Source organism: Rhopalosiphum maidis, chromosome 3 (assembly GCF_003676215.2).
Source record: "Rhopalosiphum maidis isolate BTI-1 chromosome 3, ASM367621v3, whole genome shotgun sequence".
Taxonomy (NCBI): Eukaryota; Metazoa; Arthropoda; class Insecta; order Hemiptera; family Aphididae; genus Rhopalosiphum; species Rhopalosiphum maidis.
This window is the reverse complement of record NC_040879.1, coordinates 54,948,287-54,964,443: the sequence shown is the minus strand read 5'-3', so window position 1 is coordinate 54,964,443 and position 16,157 is coordinate 54,948,287. Positions and strand designations below refer to the sequence as shown.

The following is a 16,157-nucleotide window of genomic DNA, read 5'->3' as shown; positions in this document are numbered from 1 at the left end:
CGCTCGTTAAAGGAATCCGACGAACACTTTTATTAATGTACAATAAGAACAACAGTCCGTTGTGCAAAAACGACTCCGTCAAAGCTGACAGATCGCGATGGCTGTTGTCGCTCGCCGGCCGGTCTGGTCGTCGTGTTCTCGCAGACGTGAAATTCATGTACGGTCATCGAGGGGAGGGGCGACGATCTTAGAGGCTTATCCCTCCTAAAAATCGAAGTAATATGGCATGTTTATATATGGAAAGGGATGTGGAGGCGATTCCCCTGTGGGTTAGTGGATTACTATTTACTATAGCCTCACCCCTAAAAATAATAATTTAGGATAAGGAAACATACATAATTTTTCATGTACCTATCGCAACATGTAAACATTGAAATCAATATAGTTTATAATTTATTTATTAAAATATCTTAAAACTAATATTATAAATACAATGTATGATCCATTGTATGACAATTTTCATCACTATATTCACTACTCGTAAAAAAAATACAATGAACTGGTACTAACTTAAAAAATTATACATTTTATGATTATTTATAACTTAGGTGGTGGTTTTATTTTGTATTTTCTTATAAAATTAGTTTCTCTTAGTAGAACCTGGATTTGATTGACTCACAGCAATATTTTCAGATTCCTTTCCAACCCAGTATTGTCCACCATTCTTGGCGACTGTGTACCTAGAAAATGATATAAATCATAAATTATAATTATTGTATACAATAATAAGAACAAATTGTATTTCAAAAATATATTCATAAAAATTGTATCTAATAATATATAATTGGTTATTACATATTTATATATTATACAGACATACAGTTAATAATAACTCATTGTTGAAAATTCAAATTTAAACTTAAAGTAAAAGACAATATTTGTTGTTTTTAGCTTTTTTATATTTTTTTATATTATTAAATAAAAAATTATTTAAATTTGAAAAAGATAAAAATAACTGATTTTTTTATAACAGTAATACATTTTTATTTTTAATGATAAAAAAGAATAAATTTAAATAAAATAATTAGCATGCATACATTTTGTTTACCTATTAATTATTATGACTATGTGAAGCGTTTCTTTTTTGCGTAAAACTGTTTTTCTATACGATATTATAAATATGTGCTATAAGTAATATAAAATGAGACCAGTAGAACACTTTTAATTATTTTTAATTTAAGCTGCATTGAATTTATATTTAAATATATTTTTAAACATTATTTAAGAATTCATTAAAATTTTCCATACCAAATTCTTTAAAAAGCGAGTATGTAGTGTTTTTAGTAGTAATCCAGTAATTCATACTATGTTGAAAATTTTAAATTTTGTATGTAGAAAATTTGATATTCTATAATTTTTAAAGTCTCTTTGTATTTTAGTATTTAATGAGTAATTCTAATAATAATCAACGGTGAAACTCAAAAGTGAAAATCCAGAGCTATTGAATTGGCTCCCGAACTCAAGTAATTGATATTTTTACATATTTAATTGGCTCCTAAGATTTATCTATTAAGTTGGCTCCTAAACACTTATTTTATAAATCCATACATATCCATTAGTTATCAAAATTGTTCGAAAATAAATTCAACACTATACATTAAAATAATTTAAAATACAAATATTACATTTTATAGCCATTTTCGTTGTTACAAATTCTCAAATAAGCTTTGCATCCTTTTTTAGTACATTTAAACTGTTTAAATACATTTTGAAAAAAAATATGATTGCTAAATTTAAACTTATTTACTATTAAAATGTATTCTCCTTTTTCACTACTCATTTTTTTAACTAAATTCATTTTATATCTAACTATGTAGGTATGAATTGCGACAATTTGCAAAGAGCTGCGATGGATTGCGACCAACTTCGAGTAGGTACTGCGTTCAATGAAATCAGTGAAATATTAGTGAAATCTCTTATAATATAATATAATAAATATATAATGTAGTTAAATTGTATAAATACGACAATGATTGTGAGTTGTAAAAACTTAATTAATAACTAAATGATTTTGATAAAATACACTTTGTTTTTATAAAATTTATTTACGCTTATGATTAGTTTAAGAGGTAATTTTTTGCGCTTTTGAGTTGCGATGGGTCATATTTTGTGCTTATAGGCTATAGCTATAATCTGTATAATCTATATTAAGGTTGTTTCAAAAATGTCATATTAAACATATTAATCATATTATTATTATGATGAGCGATATTCGATAATAAAAGTGTTGACTACTTTAATAATTAATTTAATCAGTAACTACTTAATTAAGAAAAAAAAAAACATTTACATAATACGAGTAATAATAATAATATGAAAAAAATTTTGTTTTAATTATTATTATTTATTATTGTTACATTGTTGGTATACAAACTTTATCTATATATTTGTAAAGTAGGTATAATACTAACTAGTGGTAAAATATTTGATAGCAATATGTTAATTAAATATTATTAACACGGAAAAATTATTTTACATTATCGCATTCGTCAATAGACAATTACTATAATAAATATTTAATAGTTTAGAATTTTGAATTTAAATCTCGGAGAACACAGAATTTAGCTTTAGCTTCATTTATAATAGGCAGTGCTCGATTTGGGGGACGCAGGGGGACGGAGTACCCCAACTAATTTTTCAGAAGTTTTAGCGTACCCTTTTATTCTTAAGGTGAATGTAGGGGACACTGCATCATTCTGAATTGTTATCAAAGTGCACGTGATAACACATAATAATTTTTCTTACCATAGATTTAATTATTATTATTATTTAACTAATTATCTTTAATCATTACTACAAATTGTGCCACAAAATATTTATTCCACATTATATTTGTTCTAACTACTATATTGCATCCTAGAATATACGTCTTATGATAAATTATAGAACTATTTAAATAAATAGTTAAAATGAATTGTTTTTTATTTAGTTAGTTTTGAGTTTGTTATTATATTAGTTATAACTAAAATATACGATATAATATTTACAGTATTTTTTTTTAGATTGATTATTTAAAATATTTTTCATATGATTTAAAGAGGGGTATAGGGGGTGTGGGGGCGTAGCTCCCACGGCTTAGTAACGTTTAACAAGTGATGGAGACGCTCTTTTTTTAAAAGTTAACAGAGTCCCCCTACTTTAATTTTGTCAAGTCGAGCACTGATAATAGGTACTCGTTAAATAGATGATTTAATCATAAACGCAATTTTAATTCAAATTGACAAATTTCATACACAATATTTAGATATTGAGGTTAAATCAGGTAAACAATAAATGGCAAATTTATTTTTATTACGGAAATGTGACAAATTCGGAAAACGTGGCGTGTCTACTGAGCAAATTAGTAAAATATAAACCAATACTATGAATCACAACTCCAGTAAAAAAATGTAAGAATTAAAATTTTTAAGATTAGACAATAGTATAGCATCAGTCTATACTTTATAATATTATCATACTAACACAATGCCATAGGTCGAACAGTCAAAATTATAATAGGTATCACTTAAATAGAAAATGGCCTTGATAAACGAATTGATACAGAATCCTATATCATATTATATTATTAAAATTAGATAAATATAAGGTACCTCTTAGGTAATATATTTTATATTATACATTCCAGGTATCGATCTAACTATAAATTATTTTAATAATATATAATTGATTTTATCTACAGCATTTAGTTGTTGACTGAAAGGTGTTTCGAACGGGGAAGTAGCCAATAGTAGTAGGTGATAAAGGTATATATAGGTAGGTACTTGCTTACACGTATTTTCAACTTCCTTGCATTACATTCACTACTAAATCGGTTCTTAAATTGTACTTTAGGTGTATTAGTAACCTTGAAATATAGTTGTATACAACAAATTAGCATATTATGTAGACTGTTAGTGTAATACCTTAGTAATTTATATGCATTTAAGTTGAATTGGAAAATCCCGTAAATTTTTACAAAATACGTTTTACAGTTTTCTCCTTTAAGGTATATTATATATAATATACTTTTAACTAGAATTAACTTTTAAATTTAATAAATACTTAAATACTTGTGCAGCATTAATACATATTATAATTATATTTCTAAAAAAATCTCTAAACCAGTCAAGTGAGATTCGTATTTTTAAATTAAGTTGAGAAATAAACCGGTCTTAACCTTCCACATATCAGTGCTGAGTTTTAAATTGTGTTTCTAATTATTTATTTCAATTACATTTTAAATAGTAAGTATGATATGTTTATCCATGTTATGCCATGTTTGTTACAAATAAAAATAAACTATTATATAATAGACGAATTTATGGCATATATAACCAGGGGACCTGCGAGAGGGAGCCGGATTGGCCCATGTCCCTTCACAGCTTTTTAGTGTCAATGCTTGTAAAGCACATATTTTTTATACATTTTTTTCTTCAATAAAGAAAATCGTTGTGTACGATTTTTTTTATTTAAAAGCCATACAACACGTCATTGAAGTGTGTCCTAATTCTAAGTTCAACGGGGGCATAGCAAAATTGCATAAAACCGGAGATGAAGCAGTAACATAGATAAATACCCTGGAGATACGTTTGTGAAGTCACTTCTATATAATAACCTAAGTAACCCATCATTTAGTGACTGTCATTCCTTTTAAGGCATTAGATATAATTGTTGTTATTTTGATATTGCAAGGTTTACATTTTGTATAGTCATATTTATTTATTTATTTATCGTTAAAATACTTATACTTATTTATATTTATATTTAACACACTTCAACATATTTTACATACATAGTTATTCATATTTATATTTATACCTGCTATCTATTTATTCATTTACCTATTTATGTATTTAATATTTTATATCTGTTGCTTGGTATTGTAAGTTAGGATATTATAGCCGATACTATATGCAAAATAAAAATAAAATAAAATAAATCAAAATTAATTGGACATAATTTGATATACTATTAACGTGTAACGTGTTCCAGCATTTAGAAATCAGGATTAAGTTTGTATTTACGAAGTTTACAAAAACTTAAAATAGGTATTTGTTTATGTTATGTAGCTATTTAGGTTAGTACCCGTTGTTTTACTCAGTATAAATGTCATTTAAAATAAATAATAAAGATTTATGAAATTTATTATAGATATTATTAATTAAAACTGTCTCTTTAATTTGACTACCAAACACTATTTATCTGTTCCTAATAAAAATATTATTTTATTTTAATAATTTAACTATTTGTCGAGCACTATTGTGATAAATAAACATATAATATATAATAATACATAATAAAGTATTATAATCTAATATATATACATATAATCATAAATTATTTTTTTATATGAAATAAAACATAGGTATGTATGTACATCCTGGTATAATGTCATAATGGTATATATATCATTAATTAAAATGTAGTCAATGTATTTACGTATATGTCATATGTGACTTGTGCACACTCCTCTGTGCATGTATAATTAGCTTGTTGATTAATTTAATTTAATTTATATAAACTAATAAAATTATTTAATTTCAAGCCTCAAGTGTATTTAGTAAGCCAAAAATAAAAATAACTAACTTAAATTAAATTAATGTAAGCATATTCTAAACATCTAATAAGTTAAAAAAAAAAATGATAAAATATCTAGACAGCCTTGAAGATTGCAACACGACACTTAAATGGATAAAATCGTTAACAATTGTTTTCATTCACTAAGTTCAATGTACAGATTTGTTTCGTTTCCTTATTGTGGCGTTTGTAAATAATTGTCGTATCATTAATTATTAGATCAGCCATATCTTATCTGAGTAATTTTTTATTTTTCTTACGATTTTTTAAGAATATTATACTCATTATTTTTTATTATTAATTATATTATGTCAATTCTTAATAAACATTGAAATAATGTCACTTATATGCACATTCACATGACTTCGTTGACATAAGTTAAAATTAATAGCTTTTCAAGAATTCACTTTCGTAATTTATTTTACTCAATTAGTTGTTTGATCACTTCAATGGCTATGTGTAATTAATTAAAAACGTTTTAACTCTTAAAACGATTACTGTGAGGGACACGTTCTAGCTATTACATAACTTTGTATGCAAATGATATTAAAATGTATGTCAACGATACTTTTTGAAGAAATATTTCATACCTGCATTAAAGCAAATATGTTTGACATTTGTCACATTATAATAATGTATCGTGCCTATGACTAGTTTACTATTCAGAAATACCGGTTTAATTCTATATACATACAGTATGTCATATATTTCTTTTCGAAAACCCGTTAAACTACAACTACTTTTAATAAATATATTATGTCATTATTGATTATCAAAAAACATTAGCCATTGCTTATTTGGTAACAATTAAACTTGAACTATACTATAATATCATTTAATGTATAATACTTACTTAAATTTGAAACTCTGCAAGTTAATTGTTTTTGGTGCGTTCCATGTGAGAACTACTCTTGATTTTTCGACTGCGTTTGCGTGAGTTGCAGTATTCTATGAAAAATTTATAAAAACAATTTGCTATAGACGTTTCATTGAATGAGTAGGTATAATGGCTATGGCTGTATTAATTATATAACGTCATGACGTGTACTTAATAGCTGTATCAATCAACTGGTTTATTATTTTAAATTATATTGTTATATACCAATATACCTTATATATAAACAAATGAAAAATATAGTATTAACATCTGTTCATAGGTAGTACGTCATAATCTAATCTGGTAATATTTGAATACATAATCCATCAACATAAATGGTAATCCAGATGATATAATTATCCTATCATTAAGATAAGTTTGAATTATAAAATAACGATACGTTCGAAAATTATTGGAAAACCATATTTTTTAGCTTATATAAACATATAGTTACTACAATATGATTGGTTTCATCGAGCTTTTTTGGGCTAAATTAGCAAAAACTGCAGCATGAATATACAAAAAAATATACACCTATACCTATAATATTTCTAATGTCGTTTTTCATAATTTATATTATGTTGTGCACTCACGTTGGATGGTCCGTTGGGGCAACTGAGAAGCTTCCATTTGCCCTTGAACTCGTTATTGTTCTTGGACGCGGGCAGAGGAGTGAACGAACCTATGGGCTTGTCGTCACCGTCTCTAGCCTGGACTATGAAGCCTTTGAATTTAGAAAAATCTTTGGAGGCGAGAGTCAGCGTTATCGATTCACCACCTTTTACGGACTTGCGGTTGGGTGTTAAAGTGTAGGGTGAGTCTGTGGTTTGGGCGGGGGCTCCGTGCTGGGGCATCAAGTCGCTGCATACTTCTAAAGGTGCGCCTTCGGAATAAGCTAAGGCAGTCTTCGGATAACCAAATGCGGCTACCGACACCAACAGCAGAGCTAATTTTGCGTTTACTACCATCATCTTGAATTCTGATTATGAAATGAACAAAAACACCGGGTACTAATTATTGTTTAACTATCTACAAAGCTATAATTAAATTTAATTAAATAGTTTTGATAGGTATAAAATGTGTATTCTTAAGATACTAATAATAATAATACGTGCAGATAGACAGCATGCATAATACCTGCTGACTTCCGCATATTATAAATAATATTATATATACATCTGTTGTATAGATATGTACAAAATTCTTAATAAATTATGTATGTGTCATGAGCATATGGTCAAATCAGTCATTTTACTAGATGCCTTGGCGAATAGTCAAAGAATTTAAATTTTATGCAATTATACTATCTGCCTAAACATTTAGTTAAATACCTGTTGTTTCAAGTCAGGCAAATAATAAAAATGATATTACATTTTATTATTATTAATTATTCATTCCTATTCTATATAAAAATATAATGTATTATTTATTAATATGTAAAATATATAGATGTATGAAATATTTTTAATTTTGTGTCTTTCAGATCTATTGTTTTAGAACTTAAATTATAAATAAATATAGGTATTAATTACTAATTAGGTGTGATAGTACGAGTAAAAAAATGAATAAAAAAGTTATATTATAATTACAAAGTTCTATTAATTTTTAGTTATTACTTGTTGTTACATGTTATTGTTTGGTGACATTTGCTGGAACATTTTACATTATTTTTAAAATAATAACGCCGACTGATTAAATTTTTTAAATAATACAAAATATGTCGTTTAATTAAATGTGTAGGCGGATAGTAAAATTTCATAAAAATTAAATTTTTTGACTATTTGCCTAGACATTATTTATTGACGATTTTGACCTAAAACATAGTATATTTCAGACAGTATTTAGATGGATAAAACATTTATAGTCTATATTTGTTTATTATTTTACTTTAATTTATTTTAATAGTATCGTAATATTATGTCCACAGTTTATTACTGTTTTTAATATTACACATAATTTTGGCAGAATTATGGAGACGCTAAAAAAATATTAAAAATTACTGTATGAAATTGTGTGCTATATAACGTTTTTTTTTAAATTTTAAGAAAACATTTTGTTTATTTTTTGATATTTTATAATAAATAAATAATGCTAATATCGTGTAATTTAGTATTTAAAAAAAATAGTACTAATGTAAAACTGTAAAAAATAACAATTATTTGTGAAATTGTTCGAAATACATCGAATATGACCATATACATTATTTAATTTCTTAGGTACATTTGTTGATAGAAAATAGTTGAATAATCTTAAAATATGAACAATATAATATATAATGTATAATATTTTTTTAAAACATTTATATTGGAATTTGTAAATCTAAAATCTGTAATTTTTTAGTAAAATAAGTTAAAAAGATCGATTTATGAAATTAATAGCTGTGTGGTTTGAGTGGAAAGACCGTCTAGTGACGGTACTCAGACAAGAATATAAATATAAATTATATATATTTTATAGTTATTAAATATTATATAATTATTTAAATTTAAATATCTCACATAAATCCATACATATAGCTAAATCTGATTTTTTTTTAAATTACTGACAATTACAACGTAACAAATATACAAAAATCATATACATATATCATATCATCTATGTCATAGAAATAAACAATATAATAATTTATTACATTATAAAAATTTAATTTCTATAGTATTAATGTAAATAATTGAATATAACTATTTAAATTAAATTAATTATTTAATATATTGTATTACCTATTTGTTGAATATATCGAATTACGAGTCAAATGTGGAAGTATGAGCAGAGCACACGATGTCAAGTTGATTACTGCAGTAGTCGATGATACCTTTGTCCAGTACAACATATAAAGACTATTACTGCACAAAGAATACACGATACAATTGCGGAAAGAAAGGGAACTTAACCTTCGTGGAGATTGTCTAATAATAATATACTCATTATTGATTTATACCTGTCTTGTACGTAATATTCAAACGAATGTCTAGAATAACTCGTTATTTTTTGCTGTTTCCCACCTAAGGTCTTCGTGCAGACACTAAATTGTTATTCGTCTTCATATTACGTTTTAACCTCCTTTGTTAGTCATTATATCAGATTCGGATGAATAACGGCTGTACTTTAAAAAAAATCATTTGCAATGGCATATGTGACCTACTATTGTAGGTACATTTTTATACATTTTATAATTATTACCTACCGTTTTTATTTTGTAAACAAATTAAAATAATTTAGTAATTACTTGGTAGGTCATAGGACGCAGCTAGATACATATGAAAAGCTTATGATCGTTGTAGAAAATCTTACTTTATTCTAGAGGTCGTCTCACATGTAATTACTAATTACACATTTATATACATGACATATCACACATGTAACAATACATTTCGATAATATAGATGTACATAGATGTACATATTATATGGCTATTGGGCAAATTCAACTATAAATTTAAATATTTAATGATTATTTTAATTATAATCATACTATTAATAATTTTATTTTATTCATAGTATATTTGTATATGATACTTAATAATTACTATTTTTTGATACAATTCATTATCATAGTACTCGTATCATATAGGTACTAGGTACATGTAAATAATATTATAATGGGTTCGAGAAAATTACTGATATAAGATATTACAATATTTTTTTTTATATAAGTTTTTATGAAGCCCATTTAAAAATTAAATACAGATTGATCTATGATCCATTTAATTTTTTCATCGAAAATTAATATCAAAAATTTGTTAAACATTTAAACACGCTTATTTAAAAAAAAAAATGATAATTTTTGAATGAATTTAACAATTAAGAACATTTTTTTGATTGCAATAATTACTATTACACATTCATATTTATCGTGTTTTACACATTCGTCTTTTTGGTGATTAGAACAAGCGGTCGGTACCTAATGGAGTTTATGTACTCTTATTTAGTATTTACTAGCAAATTAAAGTCAATGGTATTAGGTACTTATACGTAAGTTTACATTGTATAATAGTTGCATTATTTTAATCAATATCAATGTATTATATTTAGTTATTAGAATAATTGTTGCGTTGGTATTTGGAAGGATTTCTATTAATTACTAAGTAGATATACATAAGTAATTATTAATTTATATAATTGTCTACGTTTTTCCATTTTCAATAACTACATTTATTTTAAATAATGTTTATATGCAAATATAATACATAATAATAAATATATTATATGTATGGTAGCAAGCTGTATGGGTCAATAACTTTGTAATAAAAAAAACAATAACCTAATAAGTACTTACATTAACATATTACATACACAAGTTTCATAACTCGCATGTACCTATACCTAACATATACGCAGACCTATGTCCTATTTAATAAGAATATTCATAAATGATGATAATAATCCATATGTAGGTATATTTTACTATTGCCCATGAATTTTTCAAATTATTTATAATATTTTAAAAATAATCAAATTATAAATAATATTATTCTTAATAACTATAATAATAATATTATTATTATTATCAATTATGATATAAGTAATAACCTCACAAAGTACCTCATATTCAAGTGTTTTATTTATTTATTTTTTAACTCAGACCTAAAACACTAACCTATAAAATACTAATAAAAAAAAAGTCGTATTGTTAAATTTTAAATTTTAGTTTCCGAACAGAGTGATAATAATGACTTATTTATACGTTTTTATTTTGTTAGTCAATAACGTTTTTGTATAAAAAAAATGCTTCAATTTTAAATTTTGAGATTGATTTCTGGTATAGATAGTTGAATCTAGACTTTGAGAAATCAAAAATGAAAAATTCACAGTACTTTTCAAAAAATCGAAAAAATGTTTAGAAGTATAATGAAGTATTATGAAAGATAAAAATATTTACACAAACATCAATTTTTGACAAAATTTCTTTTTTTCTTTTTTGTAATTTAAAAAATATCAAATCATAATCATAAGAGCATACATTTTCTAATCATAATGTAATTTTTAAAATATCTTGGCTGGTTTTTTTTTTAGCTATTTAGGTTTAAATACTTGAAATTGTTTACTTTTTCAAAAATATTGATCAATGTCTTTTCTAATTTTTATCTTAAAAATTAATTACAAGTTCATAAGTTAGTCTTATAGCAACTTAAAAGTATGGAACAGACACAATTAATTTTTTTTAGAAATTGTAAGTTCAAGTTATATTTATGTTATTATATTACCAACAATAATATATTATTAATTATGATAACCTATTATAGGTTATAATTATTATAAATATTATACATTTGAAATAAACGTACTAGTATAATACTACTATAAAAAAAATAAATTTCTAATAGTTTTGGTATTAAATTATGAGTATTCTTTAGAAATGGAAACTGACATGCAGGCTTTGATTCTCAGAATTATTTTTTTTATGCAATTATTTACCATAAAATTCAAATTAAAAATATCCATTACAATTTACAGTAAAAAGTGCATGATTTGTGTTAATTTTGATTGTTTCCATTAAACATGTATTGGTATTGTAAATTATTAAGCTAATAGGTTCGATTCATGGCAAATAGTTAAATATGTAAAAACAATCTCAGATATATTTCTTTATAGATATCTATATTTTTCCCATGATTATTTTTAATTGTTGTACCTATTAATTAAAAATTGTATATTTAGTATATTAATTTATATCGAATTAAATTTAACGCATTTTCTGACAGTAAGTTGTAAACATAAATCTTAAATAATGTAATCATTATTTTATTTCTTAATAGGTCATGTACACAAATCCACTATTGTGACCCAAAACATTATTAACAGAAACTGGATTTTTAAATGTCTTACGCGAGAATATATGAAATGAATTACAGAAATGATATATACTATACTATACTTTATCATATTTTAACAAATAATGATTTAACAAACCACTAACACATAAAAATTATTGCCCAACGCGTAAATACAATTATAGTATTATTTAACAATGTGTTAACTGTTTTTACTTTCAGTATAGGAAGCAATTATATTAATATCCTATTATCTACCAATTTATACACGAAAAAAATCGTTATGCTCTTATTATAATATTATTACAGTATATATTGCAATAATTAAGACAAATATTGTTTAAATATCACAATTTACTAAATGTAAGCAACAATAATTTTACTTAATATAATCTGCATAATGCTCGTCGTAGTTAGACGGTATTATAAATTATAATGTCATAATTTTCTTTGTATTTAAGTAGATTTTAATGTATACAAATGATATATTATTTAAATGAATGACATTTATATCCTATTAATTTTTATTTCCCAGGAAAAAAACTTTCTTTATTAATTTATATTAAATAGTTATTTAGAGTTTGACACTCAAAATAATAATATAGTATAAAACTATAAAACAATGTTTTTAAATTATATTTACACGACTATATGTCAATATGTTATATTATATACCTTAAGTAGGTAAAGGTACCTAACATACCTATATAGTATGTGTATAGTATAAACTACCTATATTTATACAAATTTATAAATAATATTATGTACATGACAAATATATTCTATTAAATAAATATAGATAAAATTAACTAATTAAGACTTATTAAAATATAAGTTATTTTTATTCATATCAAAATTAATATATGTTCTACACTTTAAACATAAACACTGATAATGTTTTTTTTGTTGAGTTATAGCATAAATATTGCCCACCTTTAACTTAACTTTTATAAATATTAGTTTACAAAAAACTAATATCCATATTAATTTGCAAAAATTTATCATAAAAATACAATTAAAAAAAGTAAATGGTAGACATTTTATAAAAATAATACATTATTCTTGTTAATAAAAAACTTGGTAATTAAAACGGTTAAACTAACCTGTAATTATTAACTTTGAAGTTTCATCAACTACCTATTACACTACTATATTATAGTAGTTTAATTATTTGATTTTCTATAAATATTTTAAATACATATATTTCTATATAAATATATATTAAGATCACTTAAACAGATTACTTATATATAACTTCAATTTATCGTGACTCGGCTGTAATATATAAATTTCGAGTAGATTCTGGTACCTATACAGGTAATCAATGCTTCGCTGTGATATATATAGTAATACGTACCTACTACTAATATAATATATTCAGTTATTTATCATATTTCATACTATAAATCGTGTTTTAAAATTAATTATTTGTATGTATACAAACAGTATGTGTATTATAATATTATTAATTATTATTATTATTTACATTAATCATACATTTAACACGGAAAATAAAATATAGTAACTTGGAATCTTTTTGCAGAATTAATAAAATGTATGTTAAATATCAACATAAATATGTTGTAGCATATCTGATACTATATACAGTGAAGGATTTTAACCCTATTTACAATGATTTCTGGATAGAGTATTTTTTCTCAATTTATAAATACACGAACATATTATTACATACGCTTATTTACCGATTTATACTTATATGTACGTTTAAAATATGTACAAGCTTATAAGTAACTCTACTACACAGTATACACAAATATAATATTATTTTATTTAATAAGTTTTATTACATAATATTGTAAATAAGACTATTAATAAAAATAAATTCCGATTTTTTATAATATGTTAATTTAAAATTTAAAATTACAAGTAAGGCATCAATACCAAAATATTAAAATAATTACATTAGTATTTTTTAAATGTTCAAATCAGTATTATAAAAATGTTATAATATACTTACTATATAATACTTTATATCTATACTTATTTATTATATAAAAACATTGAGGATTTCATAATACCTAATATGTGAATTACCTCTACTTATAAACATGTTATGCAAATTAATCAGTATAACCTATAATTTTACAATTCGATAATATATAATAATTGGCTTAACTTAATCTTTATATTCTGCGTATGAAGGTACACTAATAAAAAATTTGCTAAATAAAAATAGTAATAGAAAAACTCAGTGATCGATATAAAAGTGTACTTAACACTTAAGGATAAGAACACCATTGTATTTTCGTAACCACGAAAAAACGTAAAAACCGCTTAATTTTTTCGAACGTCACAGATCACAAATTTGAAAGGTAGGTATAGTCGTATAGAATTATTCTCAATTCTAAAGGTATTAAAATAACTAATGTTAAATGTAATTATTTATTTTTCTAACTATATCAATTCTGATATAATTAAATATAGGAAAAATAGCTCAAACTAAATATTTGTTCATATTGAAATTAAACAAAAATGTAAATTGTTGGAGTTACAAGTACTTATATAATATAATATATTCGTATTTGTTTTTATTATTATTTGAATTTAATAAAAATGTTTTGCTTTATTACTGTTTAATATTAAATTAAATGTCCCAATTTATATGTAAACAAATATTTTAAAAATTGTGACAATAACAAAAATAATAAATTGCACATTAAGAATATATCTACCCAAAAACTTTTAACGTAATATAATCAAAATATAAGTAATTATGTTGTAAAAATCTATTGATAAAAATTATTCATTATTAAAACTTCAAACTTAATAGATCGGAATTTTTTAATACTAATAAAAAATGTATAGATGCATATTTTCATGTATACAAATTCAGGAAATTTCAGTGTAATCAATTCTGAACTCTATACATATAAGTATATAATATCATATTATTATATTAAACAAAATAAACCTCCTCTTGATTGAAGTATCATCACTTTGATTGATGAAAATAAATAATGGCTATTAATTTATAATAATAAAAATATAATATAACTCATTCGTAATAAGGTCTTCCGTAATTTGTGTAATATTATCATTGAAAAACTGCGTGGAATTGGTTAATTATTTTTATTTTAATGGATATATGATTATTTAACAATTAATTATTTAAATGATAAAATATATATACACAAAATGAAATAATTATAAATAATATAAATGTTGACAATTTGTAGTGATTAAAAGCGGTTTTCAATAAAATAAAATAATCATATAAAAAGCTAAAAAGGAATAACTTATGTAGTTATATGTTAGGCGTGTAGGTTTCTACATAACTTGAGAATATTATACTTACGTTTTTAAATTTTTAAATTGTGTTAGCTATTAACTATATTATGACGCAATATAGGTGCTAACATTTTAGCGTCCCACAATTATTATTATTTTTATTATTATTTATTATAGTTTCAAGGATATTTTATAATTCATTTAAAATTTTAAATCAAGTTAATTTTTTAAACAAATTAAACTTATTAGTTATTAATGGTAAACAATAACCTATATCTATTAAAATATACAATTTTATCACGTATACATAATTGTATATAAATAATTATATTGGTAAATAATAATAATAAAAATATAATATTACACTAATAAGTAATAATACATATTATTATTAGTTTATTACTTATATGAGTATCTATATATACATATTTTTAGTTATTATGATGAAGTAAAACGTTCTAATCTTCAGTTCTAATTAATTCATAATATATAAACTTGTATTGTATTTCTGTATTTGTATGTTTAGTATTACTACACGTAACCTTCATTTGTTAACTTCACGATTACAGTTCACAGGACACAGGTACAATATTTATTTCAGTTGCCTTTATGGCTATTATATGATTTATATGGCTATAATAATATGAGTAATATGACATAACATTATTACAATTTACTGCAATATTATACATTAATACGAGATTA

At 23.5% G+C, this 16,157-nt stretch overlaps 1 protein-coding gene across 1 annotated transcript; it reads right to left on the bottom strand.

Moving 5' to 3' along the window:
- Nucleotides 1-376: 376 nt before the first annotated feature.
- On the bottom strand, nt 377-9,311 carry LOC113558727 (putative defense protein Hdd11). Its single transcript, XM_026964245.1, has 4 exons — nt 9,154-9,311; nt 7,027-7,412; nt 6,410-6,504; nt 377-680 (listed from the first exon to the last, which is right to left on the bottom strand). The coding sequence occupies exons 2-4, from the start codon at nt 7,402-7,404 to the stop codon at nt 581-583; spliced, it is 573 nt and encodes a 190-aa protein (XP_026820046.1). The 5' UTR covers nt 7,405-7,412; nt 9,154-9,311; the 3' UTR covers nt 377-580.
- Nucleotides 9,312-16,157: the final 6,846 nt, after the last annotated feature.